The sequence below is a fragment of the Eumetopias jubatus genome, unplaced genomic scaffold (genome assembly GCF_037043125.1).
Source record: "Eumetopias jubatus isolate StellerSeaLion01/CBP00866 unplaced genomic scaffold, mEumJub1_p1.0 scaffold_4, whole genome shotgun sequence".
Classification (NCBI taxonomy): Eukaryota; Metazoa; Chordata; class Mammalia; order Carnivora; family Otariidae; genus Eumetopias; species Eumetopias jubatus.
The window spans coordinates 30,678,902-30,699,228 of record NW_028274810.1 but is presented as its reverse complement, the minus strand read 5'-3'; the positions used below and the strand labels follow the sequence as shown (position 1 = coordinate 30,699,228).

General features: G+C 38.1%; 1 protein-coding gene across 4 annotated transcripts in view; it reads right to left on the bottom strand.

Moving 5' to 3' along the window:
- The window catches only part of HFM1 (helicase for meiosis 1), a 120,953-nt gene that overhangs the window by 14,561 nt on the left and 86,065 nt on the right, over positions 1 to 20,327 (bottom strand). For 3 of the 4 annotated variants that reach the window (XM_088022942.1, XM_088022945.1, XM_088022946.1), the window contains exons 30-33: positions 8,775 to 8,855; positions 8,352 to 8,467; positions 5,443 to 5,522; positions 4,328 to 4,431 (exon numbers count right to left, since the gene is read on the bottom strand). In XM_088022942.1, coding sequence (XP_087879068.1) covers positions 4,328 to 4,431; positions 5,443 to 5,522; positions 8,352 to 8,467; positions 8,775 to 8,855 — 381 coding nt within the window. Of the gene's footprint in view, positions 1 to 4,327; positions 4,432 to 5,442; positions 5,523 to 8,351; positions 8,468 to 8,774; positions 8,862 to 20,327 lie in introns of all 4 variants that reach the window. The other variant, XM_088022943.1, reaches the window with a different exon arrangement.

The window sequence follows — 20,327 nt, the reverse complement described above, 5'->3', positions numbered from 1 at the left end:
CTAAATCTACAATGGAAGTCATAGTGGACACCTCTAAGGTGGTAAAATGGTAAAGAAGGTAACATTGGAATTTGAGCTTGGTAGAACTGTGACTGTGGAGCAGGGCAAAGGGGAAGGCAAGATACTCCATGAGAGGAGGACAGCATGTGAAAGACATGGCAGTATGGGAGGCCAGAGAATGTTTGGAGAACTATATGTTTTCAGGATTTCTGGAGCACAAAGTAGGAGAAGAAGGGCTCATTGAGCCTGCACAGGAAGTTAAGTGCCAGATTATGTTGATGCTTAATTTCCATGTTAAGGAATTCGCTTTTTTTCCTCCCTTGTAGGCAATGGATAACTACTGAAGATATTTTAGCAAGAGGTTTACATGATCAGAGATACCTGTTAGATTCCCCAGAATAGTTATGGATGGGATGATAATGAGACTGGAAGCAAAGAGAAAAGTAAGATGGCTACTGCAATAAATGAGAGACAATGAATGTCTGAGCTAAAGCATCAGCAGAAGGGACAGAGAAGAACAGATATGAGAGATGCTTAGGAGGCAAAACAGATAGGACTTGGCAATTACTTGCATGTAAGTTAAGATACTTAGGATGACTCTTTTCCCACCTTTAGCAGTTTGGAAAAGAAGAGGGTTCATTCACTGACCTAAGGAGAAAAGAAAAGGAGCAGTGTGAGGTACAGAGAAGATAGAAAGAGTTCAAATGTTGATATGTTAACTTTTAGGTGGATAGATCCAGAAAGGTGACTGTATAAATGGGTCAGGGGTTAGACACAAAGAAACAGACGGCAAATGCAGATGTAGAAATTGTAGTAATTGTAGACATGGACTTGGGTGACACTGTAAAAGAAAAGTTTATAAAGTGAGAAGAATAAAGAAGCAAAAAAGAATCCTTTTGCAACATCAACAGGAAAAAAAGCCCAAGCATTTCAAGAAGTAGTAGGAGAACCAACAGAACGGTTTAACTGAAACCAAAGGAGAGATTTCCAAAAGGAGGGAAATACCAGATGTGTCAAATATCTACAAAGGTCAAAGAAAATAAAAGTTGAAAAGAGTTCACTGAATTCAGTACTTAGGAGATCACTAACTGGTCTAAGCAAAAGCAGTTTCAAAGGAGTAAGAACCCAAATTTTAGTGAATGAAAAAATGACTAGGAGGTAAGGACATGAGCACAGTGAGTATAAACTGCCTTTTGAAGAATTTTTGTTTTGATGGGAGAGCAAGACATTAAAGTATATAAAGACTCTGGTGATTCTGTTCTTTGCCTGACATATTTTCCCTTCTTTTAATAGGAATACCTTTCCTGTCCTTTGGGGAAACTGCCTCCACCCATTCCATGTGACCCTGGTGAGGATGTCATTCATGGTACCCTAGCCTCCAGGGCTACAGCAGAGGAATGCATGACCCAATCCCCAGGTTACAGGGTTTGATGGAGAGATGAATACAAGACTCAACTGAGGCCATTTAGAATGAACTCTGCTCTGCCAAAGCTAACAGGAAAGACTGTATTTCTACTGAGACTGTTCAACTGGGAAGATGTAAGTTAGGGCCCACCTGCCACGTGAAAAATCCTGTTGAAAAAAATAAAGCCAATTAGTAACTGGCATAGCTAAAAGACTGAGAGAAAGCCAGAGACATGACTGAAATTATTTGAGTATCTGGATCTAGCAAGATAAAAGCCAGATGCATGTCTGGACTTACAAGTTTACATGAATGGTCTCCTTTTTTTGTGATTAAGTCACTTTGAGTAGAATTTCTGTCACTTACAACCAGAACGGTCATGACTATCTTGATGAGGATAGGGAGCTGAAGAAGGAAGAGACTTGAGCATATTTATATGTCAAAGAGAAATAGGGAAGAGAGATTGAAAATATGGAAAAAAGGAGAGGGGTAATTGATGTCCTAAAGCCCCAAGGGAGGTAGGATTAGAAACATTAAAACTATAGGTGGAGAGATAAACCTTGAATAGAAGAAAAGAGAATTCTTCTTTAAGGAAAGATACAGAGACAGAAATATACAGTTGCAGGGTAGAAAGTTGAAAGAGTTCATATAGGTTTGATTTTCAATTCTCTACTGATAACTAAAAGTCAATTTCATTTTATAGAAATGGCACTGAACTGGGAATCAGGAGATACAGAATCTATTTCTGGCCCTGCCATTAATTAGATATGTGATTTTAGGCAAGTCATTTAATCTCTCAGAGTCTTGGTTTCTTTCACTATAAAATGAGAAATTGCACAAAGGTCCCTTACAATTTAAATTTTATGATTCAACACACTTTCTCATATGATTTCTGATATTTTTTTTCTCATTTTTCTTTTTCCTTTCTTGAAATTGGAATACAGACGAAAAAAATTGGCATGTTTTTCTGAAAACATTCTCTAGAGCAATATTTGAATACAAATAAAGTATGTTTTGCCACCAAAAACTAATGTGTGAAAAGTATAATGAATACACTTGATTACTACTAATAATTGTACCAGATACTATGCTAAGAGCTTTATGTGTATTATCTCATTTAATACTAAAATCCCTAAAACATAAGCAGATGAGGGAATTGAGATAAAGTGGGTAGATACATTACAAAAGGTGACACAACTACTAAATGGCTAGAATTTGAACCTAGACAGATTATTCTAAGCATTTTTTTTTTAGTAACCTCCCAGCCCAACATGGGTCTTGAACTCACAACCCTGAGATCAAGAGTCACATGCTCTACCAACTGAGCCAGCCAGGCACCCCAAACAGATTATTCTAGATCCTGTGAATTTAACCACTTACTACACAGCTTCTTTAAAAAAAAAAAAAAGTGACCATTTTCAGTAAAACAGGGATACAATTATCATTAGGGGTTAAAGTATCTAGATAAGACTTCAATATCATAATATAAATTGGATTTGGAATAGGGGATAGGAAAGAAATAAAAGTAGGAAAACTATGTAAAGTCAGCATGAAAGGGGGCGCCTGGGTGGCTCAGTCAGTTAAGCGTCTGCCTTCAACTCAGATCATGATCGCAGGGTCCTGGGATCGAGCCCCACATTGAGCCCTGCATCAAGCCCCGCATCAGGCTCCCTGCTCAGTAGGGAGCCTGCTTCTCTCTCTCCTCCCCACTTGTGCTCTCACTCTCTCTTGCTATTTGTTTCTCTCTCTCAAATAAATAAAATCTTAAAAAAAAAAAAAGGACAGCATAAAAGTAAGCAGAGGAATAAACTGTGGTATGTGGAAGGGCAGGGAACAGAGCAGAACAAGGAGTAAGTTGGAGGGCTATAGGTTGAAGAGAGAGAGAAATTAAGGAGTTGACAATTCTAACACTTCTCTCCATGTTGTAATGATATCAGACTTTGAGCAAGTTGGATAAATGCTCTGATACTCTAAGTGAGCTTAGGGGACTTTTCTTGTTCTTATTTGGGCCCAAGAGGTGGTGGGTACTCCAGCCCTTGCCTACTTAAGATCTTAAATTATGGCTAGAGGAAGCATAAAGTGACAGAATGAAGGAAAGAGTTGTCAATAGATGCTAAGGCCACACACATGAAATTATTTGTGGAAAACCCCAAGTTTACCATTTCTACATACAGCAACAGAAACAAACAATTCTATGGCCAGGATTATTTCTCACACATTTTAACAGACTGGCTATTAATGGCATGACCCAGACAAATGATGCTAGTAATAACAGGATCCACAGTAATGATGAACTGGTCCCAGGGTTGAAGAATTATATGCATTATCTCATTAATTAAATGATTGACACAGATAAAAAGCAAATCTAGATTACATATGAGCTATATCCCATAAATTAGGTTATATTCTCATATTATCAGAGGAATTTGTAAGAACCATATTAGAAACTGGAGAGGTATTAAAGGTCATCTAATTTAATCCCCTAATTTTATAGATAAGACTAAGACCTAAAGAAATTAAATAATTTTTCCAAGATCACACAGCTATTTTGTAAAACTGGACAAATTTTATAAACATAAAATTATTTTAAATAATTTTAAAGACATATAAAAGTAATAGTTCAGCATTTTAATACTTTATATATCTCCAGGTCCCTTATTTTCTCAGTTTTTCCTCATACTATCTTTAAATAAAAATAGTCAACACAATGTAGGGAAGAGACTTTTAAAGAAAATCTATGACAAACATAGTAAGTCCATCTGAAATAACAGACCTAAGAATTTGAAATTGGCCCAACAACCCAGGAGAAAAATGTTGCAAGTTAATAATCATAGTAATTTCAGATGTTGGTTTTTCAATAACATTGTCATTCTGAAGTAATGATAAACCATTTTCTCTTTCAAGGCAATATCAATGGTAATTCACCTTTGTCTTGATATTCTGATGGTTCTTGTTGAACTTTTGCACAGGTTTCATGCTGATCCCTCTGCTCCACTATAGACAATTCAGGTATGTTTAAACACTCTGACCTTCATAAAGATAAATAAAACCATAAAATATTAAATATTAAAATTAATCTGAATTTGAAAACCACTTATTCATATAAATAAAAAAGAAAGGGTTCATCTTTTCAACACTTCTATGATAAAATGCATTAGCCTAGGGTAGTAAAGGGTAAAAAAATAGGTGTTTATTGGAAGCAAGATACTTAGTCATCTATACATGACCCAAATATGTAGTTATTTGCTATCTGTGTATAGCCTTAAAAATCTATTGCTAAGGCTACTTTCAATTAGATAACAAAAGCTAGGATCTCTTGAAGTAGTGTTGGCATCTATTCTGATTGGTCAGTGGCTGTTCTGTACTGTTTGTTAAGTATATTAAATGTCATCCCTGCATATAGAATACCCTTATCTGGAAGGGAAATGACATATACTATTACCTTCTAGGCATCATGGTATAGGAAAAGAATGCTGAGTTATCATTTAGGGCCTTCTGCTTAATAACTAGGAATATGAGTTTTGGTTATTTTATCTATAAAATGGGATAGAAATACCTCATTTTATGATCCAGGTTGTGGTTAAGGTCAAAAGAGATAATACAGAAATGTGCAATTTTTAAAATGTAAATTATTTTATAAATATGAAGTGTTATTGATATAGAGTGGGCACCTAAATGGAAAAGATTAGACTTTGTACAGCAACATGATTTTTCTTTTTAAAGTATACTTTTCTTTTAAGGTATACTTTTGTCACCTGTTAAATTTAGAAGGCAGAGAAAGCCTGAGGTCATGATGTATAGGATGGGTAGTTTCCCAGGAAAGAGATGATTCAGTGAATGTTAAAATATTCTGTAACTGTAGAGTTCTAAATAAATTTAGATAACCAAACTCTTATGATATCATTACTTCATTATGGAACAAAATGATTACTATGATTTGAATGTAGCCAGTGTTCACCTTTCTCTGAATAAATGATTATTTGGAGGAGGAAAGTGTTTATGATGACTATTCTACCTTGGATATTAACATTATACTGTACCTTGATATACTGGGAAGAGAAGGTTTTGGAGTAAAGCCAAATTCTTTAAGGTCCACACTTTGAGATTTATTCATTTGCATCTATTAATGAGAAAAACAGTTCAACTGTCTATTTCACAGCAACACTTTTTAACAAATAAGCCAAACAGCAAAATTCCTGCTGGTACACAAAGTCCCAAAACCAATGGATTATGAGAAACTCAGGCTAGTTCTCAAATCAAATCTCCCTCTCAGGCACTTCTTAAATGTTGAGATTCTTCATGGTTCTTTACTAGGCCTTTTTCTCTTTTCCCTCTACACATTTTCAAAGATCTCATTTATTTCCATGGCTTCAATTATCATCTACAAGTGAATGACTCTCAAATCTATATTTCTAATTCAGATCCTTTTCCTGATTTTCAAAGAGTTAATCCAACTGTCTGTAGAACATCTTTACCTAGATATCTCACAGGCTTCTAAATTCAATATTTTCCAGATTGAACTTATTGTGTATTTACTTCTCCAAACTTGCTTTTCCTTTGGAGTTTCCACCCTAGTGAGGCCTCACTTTTTTCCTAGTTACTCAGTTCAGAAAGCTGGTCATCATCTTTACTCCTTTTACTTCACCCTTCATAAGCAATTAAGTACCAGGGTAGTTGATTCTATCTCTAAAAAATGTCTTAAACCTAGCCACTTCCTTCCACTGCTACTGCTACTACATTAAACTAGACCATCATCTTGCCTGGATTATTGTAAAACCCACCTAATGAGTCCTTATGTTCCTTTTCTATGATCCTCTAATCCATTCTCTACATTGCATCCAGAGTGAACTTGAGAAAATGCAATTCTGATCATGTCACTGATTAAAGCCCTTCAGTGGCTTCCCAATACTTTCAGGATAAAGTCTAAATCCTTAAAATAGCAAAAAGGCCTTCATTATCTAGCTCTTACCTTTTCAGCCACATCTCTCTCTACTCCCTTACTTGTGATTGAACTCCAGACACACTGTATAACTTCAATGTTTTAAAAGATCTCTCTCTTTCTCAGTTCTATACCACTTCATATTTTCTATGTCTGGAATACTTTTCTATCCATCTCCACCACCACTTTGGTGCCTACCTCTCCATACCTGGCTTATGCCTAGATATCCTTCAAGTCTCAATCATGTTTATTTGGAATACTTTCCTGGCCTATCAAATGTGGACTGAGTACACTTTCTACCCAAGTTCAAGTTATCTTACACCTCTGTCACAGAATCCTCTATCATGCTACACTGAAAAAAACCTATTTAGTTATTTGTATCCTTCACCCAACTATAAGCTATATGAGGATTGGGACTAAAACTGTCTTATTCACTGCTGTATCTTAGCACCTATCACAGTACTTAGCATATTGCTGGTGCTCAATGAATATGGAAGGGGGGTACTCAGTTGGCTCAGTTGGAAGAGCATGAGACTTTTGATCTCAGGGTTGTGGGTTTGAGCCCTACTTTGGGTGTACAGATTACTAAAAATAGTAACTTTCTTTTTTTAAGAGAGGGAGAGAGGGGCACCTGGGTGGCTCAGTTGGGCATCTGCCTTCGGCTCAGGTCATGATCCCAGTGTCCTGGGATTGAGCCCCACATCTGGCTCCCTGCTCTGCGGGAGCCTGCTTCTCCCTCTCCCTCTGCCTGCCGCTCCCCCTGCTTTTGCTCTCTGTCAAATAAATAAATAAAATCTTTAAAAAGAAAAAAAGTAAGAGAGGGAGAGAGAGAAAGGGAGGGAAGGGGCATAGGTGAGGGAGAGAAAGAATCTTAAGCAGGCTCCACACCCAGCATGGAGCCCAACATGGGGCTCCATCTCACAACCCTGAGATCATGACCTTAGCCAAAATTAAGAGTTGTACACTTAACTGACTGAGCCACCCAGGTGCCCCAATTAAATAAACTTAAAAAAAATGAATATGGAAGGAAAGAGGGAATAATACAGAATGGAGAAGGAAAGAAGGAAGGAAGAATGAAAGAAAGGAAGGAAGGGGGGAGGGAGGAAGAACTTGGGCTACTAAAAAATTATTATCTCAGAGAAGGTGGTGGCTGTTTCAATGTGCACACCTCTCCCTGTTTCCCAGTATTCCCCTTGTTTTAGCCTCATGACTTAAAATCTTCATTCTTACTAAAGTCCTAGAAAAGAAGCAGACACTGCCATTTTCTTGCCTCTTTTCTGTGGCCTGATCAGTTATTTTGCCCTGGATATGATGATGTAGGCTTAGAATAAGTCTGCTAGTGACCAGCTAATCAAGGTAGGAACAACCATTCCTTCATGACTTGGAAAGGAGCCTCTTGCTCAGTACTCATCCAGGTACATGAATCAAAATCAACTTCAGACTTTCCATACCACTCCAGCACAGACAGAACCAGGAAAGGGCAAGTGTGTCTAGTTTTAATTGCCGAACCAAGCCAAACTACATATTCCTCTCCATTTCCTTCTTCTTTGGTTAAAAAAAAAAAAAAAGACTAATAAGGGGCTGTAGAACTATGTCCCAAAAGTAGATTTACAGACTAATTATTAAGAACTACAATATCTTGGAACACCTGGGTGGCTCAGTCGGTTAAGTGGCTGCCTTCAGCTGAGGTTGTGATCCCAGGGTCCTGGGATTGAGCCCCATGTAGGGCTCCCTGCTCAGCGGGGAGTCTGCTTCTCCCTCTCCTTCTGCCCCTCCCCCTACTCATGCTCTCTCTCACTCTCTCTCAAATAAATAAATAAAATCTTAAAAAAAAAAGAACTATAATATCTTTTCCTTTAGAAACAACATTTTGAAAAATGGCCATACTCCTAGGCAAGCCCTCAAGTAACTAAAGTGCACTTCGGATACCTAACTAATTGATACACAGAATAAAGGAATATTCATATACATTAGATTACAGAACAAGGGCTAAATGTTATTAAAACTAACCTTGAGACGTTTAACTGGAGGAAGTGATGAAACAGCATTCCTGTTTCTTAAATCAGATAAATATGAAGAAATTGTTGGCTCTTTCATTTCTGACTTTTGTGCAACTCCAGTTTTACCTATGAAAAGAAATTCTCGCTTCTTTAAGTGAAACTTTAGGTAGTGTTCATGTAAAGCCAAATTTCTTCATAATTTCTCTTTTTTGAATTTTTTATTTAAATTCAATTTAGTTAACATATAGTATTATTAGTTTCAGGGGTAGATCTTCATAATTTCTAATCTAATTTTTTTCATGTTACCCACAAAGAAAGTTTGAGTTATAAACTGCATAACATAAATATCATATATAGGTAATTAGGATGTCATTACTAATCAAAGGCCTTTCAATTTTTAAAACCTGAAATAAACTTCTTTTATGGAACTCACAGCAGTCATGTCCACATGTATATTTATTTTTACAGTGATGATTACATTCTCGGTTCCCAGGTTTTTTGCAAGCAGTCATTCCTAAATTAATATAAGAAAAACAAACCTATTTTTACTACAGTTTATTTCCTTTCATGCAGTACAAAAAGGTTATGATTTTCACTTCCTCAAATGTTAGGCTATTTAATATGTAATTTTTTAAAATGATATTTCTGACAACAGCTAGTCCCTGCCCAGCTATTAGCCCAATCCCAGCTCTTCACAAGGAGCATCGACCCACCTATAAGCTTCTCTTCACCTCCCTGACATAGAGCCAAATACCACAGACTATCAGTAACTCTTATCTTGAATAAGAGTAAGAAACTTCTCTAATGCTTTATACTTATACTTAAGAAGAACCTGGAAAGAAGCAAACATCACAGCATTTTGATGGTATCAATGATAGTTTCCAGTACTTACGACACCATACATATTTAATAAAGATTAGAAATATGTGTTTTAGGGGTATAAGAAATTTGCTATATGAATTCACAGGAAAAAGAGATTGCTTCCAGCTTGACCCCCCAAGCTAGAATATCCAAATACATAATTTATTCTTCATTCATAATATTTTAAGTAGACTTTTTCTTGATCTTAGTAACATGGGGGAAGGGAGAGACATCTAAACTGACAGGATCTGGACATGATGGCTCAGGTAGAGGGCATAATACTCAAAGACAGCAAACCATAAACTGTAGAAATAGAAATAAGTTGATTTTTGTTGGAGCGTAGATTTTAAGTGAACTAGAAATGTTGGAGATAGTGAAGAGCTTTGAAAACCTTTATAACCTTTTTTGGTCCTTTACTCTTCATTTTCAGTGCTGTTGCTCAGTCAACTCTTTTCAAGACATGGCACATTTAGATAATAATAATATTTGTATAGCACCTGGAGTAAAGGGATAAGGCTGCTCACCCTATGAAGCAACTGGCTAGATGCCTTAAGGGCTAAGCAGATCAATGTATTGGGTAGTGATAAAGTAATGAAACATCCCTGGCAGCTGGAAGCTGACAGGATGAACCACAGTGTTCCCAAGTGAATATAAACAACTTTGGTAGAATATAAACAACACTCAGTAAGGCCATTCTGTAACTGTAGTAAAGATCGAAATAAGACTACTGTGTAATTATATCTGAAACTTGAGGAAAGGACATTCAAGAACCACAAAAATAACTAAACATCCCCCTCTTCTGGCTAACACAAATGACTACTATTTCCTTAATCTTCCCATCTCCAAGATAAGATACACCAAAATACCCAATACTTCACTTTTTTAAAGTATCCAATCTAGAATTGACCTCTGCTCTCCCTAAACCCTGCTAAGAATCACCAGCACAAGCTAAAATCCTATAAATAAGCTCCTTCCAACCTCCTGAGATAACCCACAGCTCTACCAGAGCTGTGGTCTTTTGCCCTAGTTCGTAATTTCATCTCAGTTACCTGGTCTCCTTGTCAAGTCCTACCATGCTACAATTTATTCTATATGCTGTTTAATTAGTCCTCCTAAAGTTCAACTCTGGTCAGATCATTTGCCCACTTAGAAATGTTAGTTACTTCCTGTGCCAGCAAATTAATTTCATATTTAAAGTCCTCCACAATATAATTCTAGCCTCCCTTTCTGGTACCCATAGTAAACCTAATCCATCAAAACACATTTGCTTGGGGCATCTGGGTTGCTCAGTCGGTTAAGCGTCTGCCTTCAGCTCAGGTCATGATTTCAGCCTGGGATGGAGCCCCACATCAGGCTCCCTGCTCAGTGGGGAGTCTGCTTCTCCCTCTGCCTGCCTCTCCTCCTGCTTGTGTGTGCGCTCTGGGCTCTCTCTCTCTCCCCCTCTCCTCTGTCAAATAAATAAATAAATAAAATCTTTAAAAACAAAAACACATTTGCTTGCCATTATTCAAATAGTGTCAAGACTTTCTATGATTGTACTTTTGATATTACCTCTTGTCTTAGAAGCCACTCACTTCTTTGTCTATCAGAAGCTTATCAACTTTCAAGGCCACCTTAAATGGTACCTCTATCATGGAGATCTATCCTTATCACCCCATCTGAAATGATTTCTCTCTTCTTTAAGCCCCTATGGCATTTTCTTTGTCACTCTTACTGCATGCTGCCTTATATATTCACATGAGAAACATGGTGAAGTACAGAGCCCTTTAAACCAAAGTAAGAAAACATAAGTTTTAATATGGGCTCTTATCTGTAAAAAACAGATTAAAAATAATACCTGTTTTGTTCACCTCACAGACATGAAAAGATAAAATGAAATTAAGTATGTGAAAGCATTTTCAAATTAACTGATAATATATTAGAGCATGTATCATCTTTACTATTACTACTTAATTAAGGATTATACAAGTAACTATAAAATTAAAATGGTTTAGAATGCTATGAAGGAGAGGAGCACAATGCTATATGATAATTGGATGCACTGTTCTAGTGAGGAATGTCTTGGAAGGTTTCCCTAAGAAGCAACAACTGAGTTGAAGACTAAAGAAAGAATGGGAATTTAGAAGGCAAAGAGGCAGGAGAAAGAGTACCTCAGGCAGAGAGGATGGCATATGCAAAATCTCTATGACAAGGGAAAGCATGGATATCGGAGAAATTGAAAGGTCAGTGTGGCTGATATTCAGCAAGTAAGAGAGAGCACACAAGATGAAATTAGTGGAGAAAGGTCAGGCTATATTTGTAGGAGAATGGCTCCACCATACCCTAGCAATTCCATGTCTCTATATAGGCCATATCCAAGACTTAACTATTTATAGAATGCCCTCTGATCCTCTTTGGGACATGTCAAGATAGGCAGTCTTGTGAGGAGGTGCTAAAAGCCATTTCTCATCTGCCTCCTTAGCTTGCAAGAGGCTCCCTATCTTGCCTGGCACTCCATGAAGCAGTTTCTCATCTGCCTCTGGTTCCAGTAAGGCACAGGACTTTCTACCTTGCCTCTTCCAAGGTACAGATGCAGGCTATAAAACCACTTATTGCACCCTATAGTTGATGCCTCAAAAACAAAGCAACCCACCATTTGTGTTATCTGGTCAGTGTTATCCTGTGGGATTAGGAATGCAAGCAACTGATAACATGCTGCTCTTGTTTTGCCGTCTATGTAAGTAACAAACTGTCTAGATCCATTTAGGTCTCTTGTGTCCTTACCAGCCAATTCTATGGAGGTGAGGCAAGGCTACCTAGCAGCTGCCATCCCACTGCTGCTTAGGAACTGATGACAGTATGGAACCTAGTAGGGATGTTAATGACTTGGATCTTTTATTCTAAGGCCTAGGGGGAGACACTATAGTGATTTAATCAAGGAAGGAACATAATTAAATTTGCATTTTGAAAAAAGGCTACCAGAGGAGTCTAGGCAAAAAAATGATGCTAACTCTATCTAGAGTGATGATAGTAGTAGAGTCAGAGAATGGGCTGATTTGAGAGCCATACAAAAAATAAAAATATTAATACTGAATCAAGTGAAGCGCTTTTCTTTCTTGAGCAGCTATATCTTCCCTGAAGTTTTCCTGCCTTTCTTTTAGTCTAGCAATATCTATCTTAAATTTCTTTAAGTGCATTTAATATTTCAGAGACAAAAATAAATACATGGAGATACCACTATTTATTCCCTCCTCATAGATACTTCCTTTCTTGAGCCCACCATCCTCCTCCTAACGTAATATGGCCTCTCCTACAGTTGTCATCCCAAACTTCCTTTCATTAAGCTTCTTGAGTGAATCCACTATTCTTGGATTCTTTGACATTTTCTTTCTGGGTCAATTGCTTTGTTATATTGTGCTCATACTCAAGCAACTGCTTCAGAAAAGATGTGTGTGAGTTCAACTTTCTAAATCCTTGAATGTATTAAGATTACTTTACATTCACACTTAATAGTTTGGCTGGGTATAGAACACAGGGTTGATAATTTTTCCCTGAACTTGTAAGTCTATTGTCTTCTACCATCCAGTGCTACTGATAAAGATTAACAAAATTTCAATTCTTGTTCCTTGGAAGCATTTATGATTTTCTCTTTATCAATGATGTTCTGAAATGTTGCAATTATTCCTCCTTTGTAGATATTCTTTCATTCATCCTAATTAGCACTGACTAAACCTTTTTGATGTGCAGATCTGTATCTCCAAGTGTAGAAAATTTTCTTAAATTATTTCTTCTGATTTGTTTGTTCTCTCTTTCTGAAACATTTATTAGTCAGCTATCAGAATCCTAGATTTCCCTTTATCTCTTATATTTTGTCTCCTTGTCTAATTCCAGAGAATCAAGACTATCCAGATAAGAAATAGCAAATCTGAGATTCTAACTTAAGGTAGTCAAATTCCAGAGCCTGATCTCTCAACCACCCCGCCTCCCTAGTTATACTAGCTACCTTAATTCTTCCCCCAAATAATGCATTTAATTTATTTAGGAAATCAAAGGATTTGGGGATGGGAAGATGAGGGGAAAATGCCTTGTAGGTTTTTGTTTTGCAATAAAGGATAAGGAATTGCTTTGTTTCTTCATCCAATTCCTAATAGATGCATTTCTAAACATCACCACAAGATGGTGCACAATGACTACACACATTTATTCCCAGTGGTTGAAAACTACCTACCTCCTGGAATTGAATTTTAGAGATTCTGGAGACTCCCACAAATTTCAAGGCTGAGTTGGCAAGTCTTGTTGGGAATGAAGACTGTATACAAGTTTGTTTATAGAATATTAGCATATGTATATTAATTACCTAAGTGACAAAAACTTTATTTCTGTTAGAAATGGTATTTATAAATGCTCCCCCATCCTCACCCCACTTCCCATATCCTGAGAATTGTCTGAATTTGTCTTATTAACAAATATAAGCTTACAGAGATTGATAATTGGAAAAATTAGGTTCTCAAAGAAAACTGACCTAAGCTGTACTCTTAGGTATAATTTAAAGTTAATAGATCCCATATTCCCATCACTATAATAATCTGAAATGCATACATTTTCATAGTTTTGTCACAAATAGATTTGCATGTTTTTAAAGCCCCCAATTCTAAGTATTTAAAGTAAAATAATTCATTAATGTCAACTAGAATTGTATTTAGAGAAAATATTTAAAATTACTTTAACAGGGTCAGTAATGGCTGGTGGGGCAGCTGTTAGTTGCTTTAAAAAAAAATCTAAGAGGGAGCAAGATGGCGGAGGAGTAGGAGACCTGGATTTCGTCTGGTCTCAGGAATTCAGCTGAATAGGGATCAAACCATTCTGAACACCTACGAACTCAACAGGAGATCGAAGATAAGAAGAGTAACAACACTCTGAACAGAAAAGCGACCACTTTCTGGAAGGTAGGATGTGCGGAGAAGTGAATCCGAGGTGATATTCGGGAGGATAGACGGCGGGGGAGGGGGCCTCCGTCGGCCGCTTCTGGCAAGTGCTAGAGCCACGGAGCACAAAATCGGAACTTTTAGAAGCCGGCTCCACTGAAGAACGTCGCTCCAGTGGCTAAGCGGGGGGTGGAACCCTCGCGGGACAGTGTGGTCTCAGGACCCTCGGGGTCACAGAAAGACGGGGGGGGTGCCTGAGTGCGGCAGAGCTCCCAGGTATCGGAGCGGGGAAGCCGGCTGCAGAGACGGAGCCGAGGCGCGGGCTCTCAGCTCGGGGTTGCCATAAACTGTGATCTCCGGCCCAGTCGGACTACTGCTCCTCCAGCAGGGAACCAACAAGCGGCAGAGCCGGGGAGACTCCCCTTCCTCCCCTGGGAGAAGCGGTGCGGAAGCGCACCGCAGGGATCTGCTGGGTTTGGAGACTCCACACGGGGTCCGGTGCCAGACATAGAAACGCTGGGTCACAGGCTGGGTGAGCACGGAGTGTGGCCGGAGACCGGGGAGACGGGAGTGACTGCTTTTCTCAGGGGGCACACTGAGGAGCGGGGCCCCGAGTTTTCAGCTCCTCCGGGCGGAGATTGGGAGGACACCATTTTCACCCTGGTCCTCCCAAGCTGTACCGAGAGCTTGCAGGGAACAAAAGCTCCTGAGAACAAACCCGAGCAGCTTGCTTAGCCCGGACCAACAAGGGCGGGGCAATTCCGCCTCCGGCAAAGACATTTGGGAACCACGGCAACAGGCCCCTCCCCCAGAAGATCAGCACGAACAGCCAGCAAGCCAAGACCAAGTTTACCGATCAAGGAGAACGGGAGAACTCTAGCCCTAGGGGAATACTGCACATAGAATTCATGCCTTTTTTACCATAATTCATTAGTTCTTCAAAGTTAATTTTTTTAACTGTTTGTTTTTAATTTTTCTTTTTCCCTTTTTCAAACATCTTATCAATCCCCTTTTTAAAAAATATATTTTTTATTTTTCATTTTTAGAGTCATATTTTTATCCCTTCATAGTAGTTACCCTTCTTTTGGCATATATACATAAGTTGTTCTCTCTTTAAAATTTTGAGATACAATTTCTTCTAACAGATCAAAATATACCCTAAATCACTACTGTATGACTTTGTTCTATTCTCCTGCCTGATCACATTCTCTTTTTTTCTTTTTTCTTCTTTTTAAATCTTCTTTCTTTTTAAAAACAACTTCTTATCAATTCCTTTTGTAAAATCTTTTCTAATTTTCATCTTTACAGTCATCTGCCATCCCTTCACTGTATCAACCCTTATTTTGTACATATATAAGTCTTTCTTCCTTTAAAATTTTAGCAGGCACTTTCTTCTAACAGACCAAAATATGCACAAAAGCTAATGTGTGGCACTGATCTATGCACTAGCCTGATCATATTTGATCATATTCTGTTTTTTTTTTTGTTTTGTTCTGTTTTTGTTTGTTTTTATCTTTTTCTTTTTTTTTTCTCTCTTCTTTCTTTCCCTTTCTTGTCCCCTGGTTTCAGGTCTTTTCTGATTTGTATAGAGTATATTTGCTGGAGACGTTGTTAACCTGTTAGCATTCTGTTCTCTCATTCATCTGTTCTCCTCTGGACAAAATGACAAGACGAAAAAAATCACCTCAGCAAAAAGAACAAGAGGTAGTACCATCTGCCAGGGACCTACTCAATACGGACATTAGTATGATGTCGGACCTAGAGTTCAGAATCATGACTTTAAAGATACTAGCTGGGCTTGAAAAAAGCGTGGAAGTTATTACAGAAACGCTTTCTGGAGAAATAAAAGAACTAAAATCTTACCAAGTGGAAATCAAAAAGGCTATTAATGAGGTGCAATCAAAAATGGGGGCACTAACTAGGATAAATGAGGCAGAAGAAAGAATCAGCGATATAAAAGACCAAATGATGGAAAATAAAGAGGCTGAGAAAAAGAGATATAAACAACTACAGGATCACGAGGGCAGAATTCGAGAGATGAGCGATACGATAAGACAAACAACATTAGAATAATTGGGATCCCAGAAGAAGAAGAAAGAGACAGAGGGGCAGAAGGTATATTGGAGGAAATAATAGCAGAGAACTTCCCTAATGTGGGGAAGGAAACAGGCATCAAAATCCAGGAGGCACAGAGAACCCCTCTCAAAATCAATAAAAATAGGTCAACACCCCGATATCTAATAGTAAAACTTCCAAGTCTCAGAGACAAAGAGAAAATCCTGAAAGCAGGTCGGGAGAAGAGATATGTAACCTACAATGGTAGAAACATTAGATTGGCAACAGACCTATCCACAGAGACCTGGCAGGCCAGAAAGGACTGGCATGATATATTCAGGGCACTAAATGAGAAAAATATGCAGCCAAGAATACTATATCCAGCTAGGCTATCATTGAAAATAGAAGGAGAGATAAAAAGCTTCCAGGACAAACAAAAACTAAAGGAATTTGCAAACACAAAACCAGCCCTACAAGAAATATTGAAAGAGGTCCTCTAAGCAAAAAGAGAGCCTAAAAGCAGCATAGATCAGAAAGGAACACAGACAATATACAGTAACAGTCACCTTACAGGCAATACAATGGCACTAAATTCATACCTTTCAATAGTTACCCCGAATGTAAATGGGCTAAATGCCCCAATCAAAAGACACAGGCTATCAGATTGGATTAAAAAACAAGACCCATCAATATGCTGTCTGCAAGAGACTCATTTTAGACCCAAAGACACTCCCAGATTGAAAGTGAGGGGGTGGAAAACCATTTACCATGCTAATGGACACCAAAAGAAAGCTGGGGTGGCAATCCTTATATCAGACAAACCAGATTTTAAAACAAAGACTGTAATAAGAGATGAAGAAGGACACTATATCCTACTTAAAGGGTCTATCCAACAAGAAGATCTAACAATTGTAAATATCTATGCCCCTAACGTGGGAGTAGCCAATTATATAAGGCAATTAATAACAAAAGCAAAGAAACACATTAACAACAATACATTAATAGTGGGGGACTTTAACACCCCCCTAACTGAAATGGACAGATCATCTAAGCAAAAGATCAACAAGGAAATAAAGGCTTTAAATGAAACACTGGACCAAATGGACTTCACAGACATATTCAGAACATTCCATCCCGAAGCAACAGAATAACACATTCTTCTCTAGTGCCCATGGAACATTCTCCAGAATTGATCACATCCTAGGTCACAAATCAGGTCTCAACCGGTACCAAAAGATTGGGATTATTCCCTGCATATTTTCAGACCACAATGCTTTGAAACTAGAACTCAATCACAAGAGGAAAGTCGGAAAGAACTCAAATACATGGAAGCTAAAGAGTATCCTACTAAAGAATGAATGGGTCAACCAGGAAATTAAAAAAGAATTTAAAAAATTCATGGAAACCAATGAAAATGAAAACACAACTGTTCAAAATCTTTGGGATGCAGCAAAGGCAGTCCTGAGAGGAAAGTATATAGCAATACAGGCCTTTCTCAAGAAACAAGAAAGGTCTCAAATACACAACCTAACCCTACACCTAAAGGAGCTGGAGAAAGAACAGCAAATAAAGCCTAAACCCAGCAGGAGAAGAGAAATAATAAAGATCAGAGCAGAAATCAATGAAATAGAAACCAAAAGAACCGTAGAACAGATCAACGAAACTAGGAGCTGGTTCTCTGAAAGAATTAACAAGATTGATAAACTCCTGGCCAGACTTATCAAAAAGAAAAGAGAAATGACCCAAATCAACAAAATCATGCATGAAAGAGGAGAGATCACAACCAACACCAAAGAATTACAAATAATTATAAGAACATATTATGAGCAACTCTATGCCAGCAAATTAGATAACCTGGAAGAAATGGGTGCATTCCTAGAGATGTATCAACTACCAAAATTGAACCAGGAAGAAATAGAAAACCTGAACAGACCTATAACCACTAAGGAAATTGAAGCAGTCATCAAAAATCTCCCAACAAACAAAAGCCCAGGGCCAGATGGCTTCCCAGGGGAATTCTATCAGACATTTAAAGAAGAATTAATACCTATTCTCCTGAAACTGTTCCAAAAAATAGAAATGGAAGGAAAACTTCCAAACTCATTTTATGAGGCCACCATTACCTTGATCCCAAAACCTACAAAGACCCCATCAAAAAGGAGAATTAGAGACCAATATCCTTGATGAACATGGATGCAAAAATTCTGACCAAAATACTAGCCAATAGGATCCAACAGTACATTAAAAGGATTATTCACCATGACCAAGTGGGATTTATCCCTGGGCTGCAAGGCTGGTTCAACATCCACATATCAATCAACGTGATACAATACATTAACAAAAGAAAGAACAAGAATCATATGATCCTCTCAATAGATGCAGAAAAAGCATTTGACAAAGTACAGCATCCTTTCTTGATCAAAACTCTTCAGAGGATAGGGATAGAGGGTACATACCTCAATATCATAAAAGCCATCTATGAAAAACCTACAGCGAATATCATTCTCAATGGGGAAAAGCTGAGAGCTTTTCCCCTAAGGTCAGGAACGCGGCAGGGATGTCCACTCTCACCACTGCTATTCAACATAGTATTAGAAGTCCTAGCCACAGCAATGAGACAACAAAAAGAAATCAAAGGCATCCAAATTGGCAAAGAGGAAGTCAAACTCTCACTCTTTGCAGATGATATGATACTGTATGTGGAAAACCCAAAAGACTCCACCCCAAAACTGCTAGAACTCATACAGGAATTCAGTCAAGTAGCAGGATTTAAAATCAATGCACAGAAATCAGTGGCATTCCTATACACCAACAACAAGACAGAAGAGAGACAAATCAAGGAGTCGATCCCATTTACAATTGCACCCAAAACCATAAGATACCTAGGAATAAATTTAACCAAAGAGGCAAAGGATCTGTACTCAGAAAACTATAAAATACTCATGAAAGAAATTGAAGAAGACACAAAAAAATGGAAAAACGTTCCATGCTCATGGGTTGGAAGAACAAACATTGTGAAGATGTCAGTGCTACCTAGAGCAATCTACACATTCAATGCAATCCCCATCAAAATACCATCCACCTTTTTCAAAGAAATGGAACAAATAATCTTAAAATTTGTATGGAACCAGAAGAGACCCCGAATAGCCAGAGGAATATTGAAAAAGAAAAGCAAAGCTGGCGGCATCACAATTCCGGACTTCCAGCTCTATTACAAAGCTGTCATCATCAAGACAGTATGGTACTGGCACAAAAACAGACACATAGATCAATGGAACAGAATCGAGAGCCCAGAAATGGACCCTCAACTCTATAGTCAACTCATCTTTGACAAAGCAGGAAAGAATGTCCAATGGAAAAAAGACAGTCTCTTCAACAAATGGTGTTGGGAAAATTGGACAGCCACATGCAGAAGAATGAAACTGGACCATTTCCTTACACCACACACAAAAATAGACTCCAAATGGTTGAAAGACCTAAACGTGAGACAGGAGTCCATCAAAATCCTAAAGGAGAACACAGGCAGCAACCTCTTCCACCTCAGCCACAGCAACTTCTTCCTAGAAACATCGCCAAAGGCAAGGGAAGCAAGGGCAAAAATGAACTATTGGGATTTCATCAAGATAAAAAGCTTTTGCACAGCAAAAGAAACAGTCCACAAAACCAAAAGACAACCGACAGAATGGGAGAAAATATTTGCAAATGACATATCAGATAAAGGGCTAGTATCCAAAATCTATAAAGAATTTATCAAACTCAACACCCAAAGAACAAATAATCCAATCAAGAAATGGGCAGAAGACATGAACAGACATTTTTCCAAAGAAGACATACAAATGGCCAACAGACACATGAAAAAGTGCTCAACATCGCTCGGCATCAGGGAAATCCAAATCAAAACCTCAATGAGATACCACCTCACACCCGTCAGAATGGCTAAAATTAACAAGTCAGGAAACGACAGATGTTGGCGGGGACGTGGAGAAAGGGGAACCCTCCTACACTGTTGGTGGGAATGCAAGCTGGTGCAACAACTCTGGAAAACAGTATGGAGGTTCCTCAAACAGTTGAAATTAGAGCTACCATACAATCCAGCAATTGCACTACTGGGTATTTACCACAAAAATACAAATGTAGGGATCCGAAGGGGTACGTGCACCCCAATG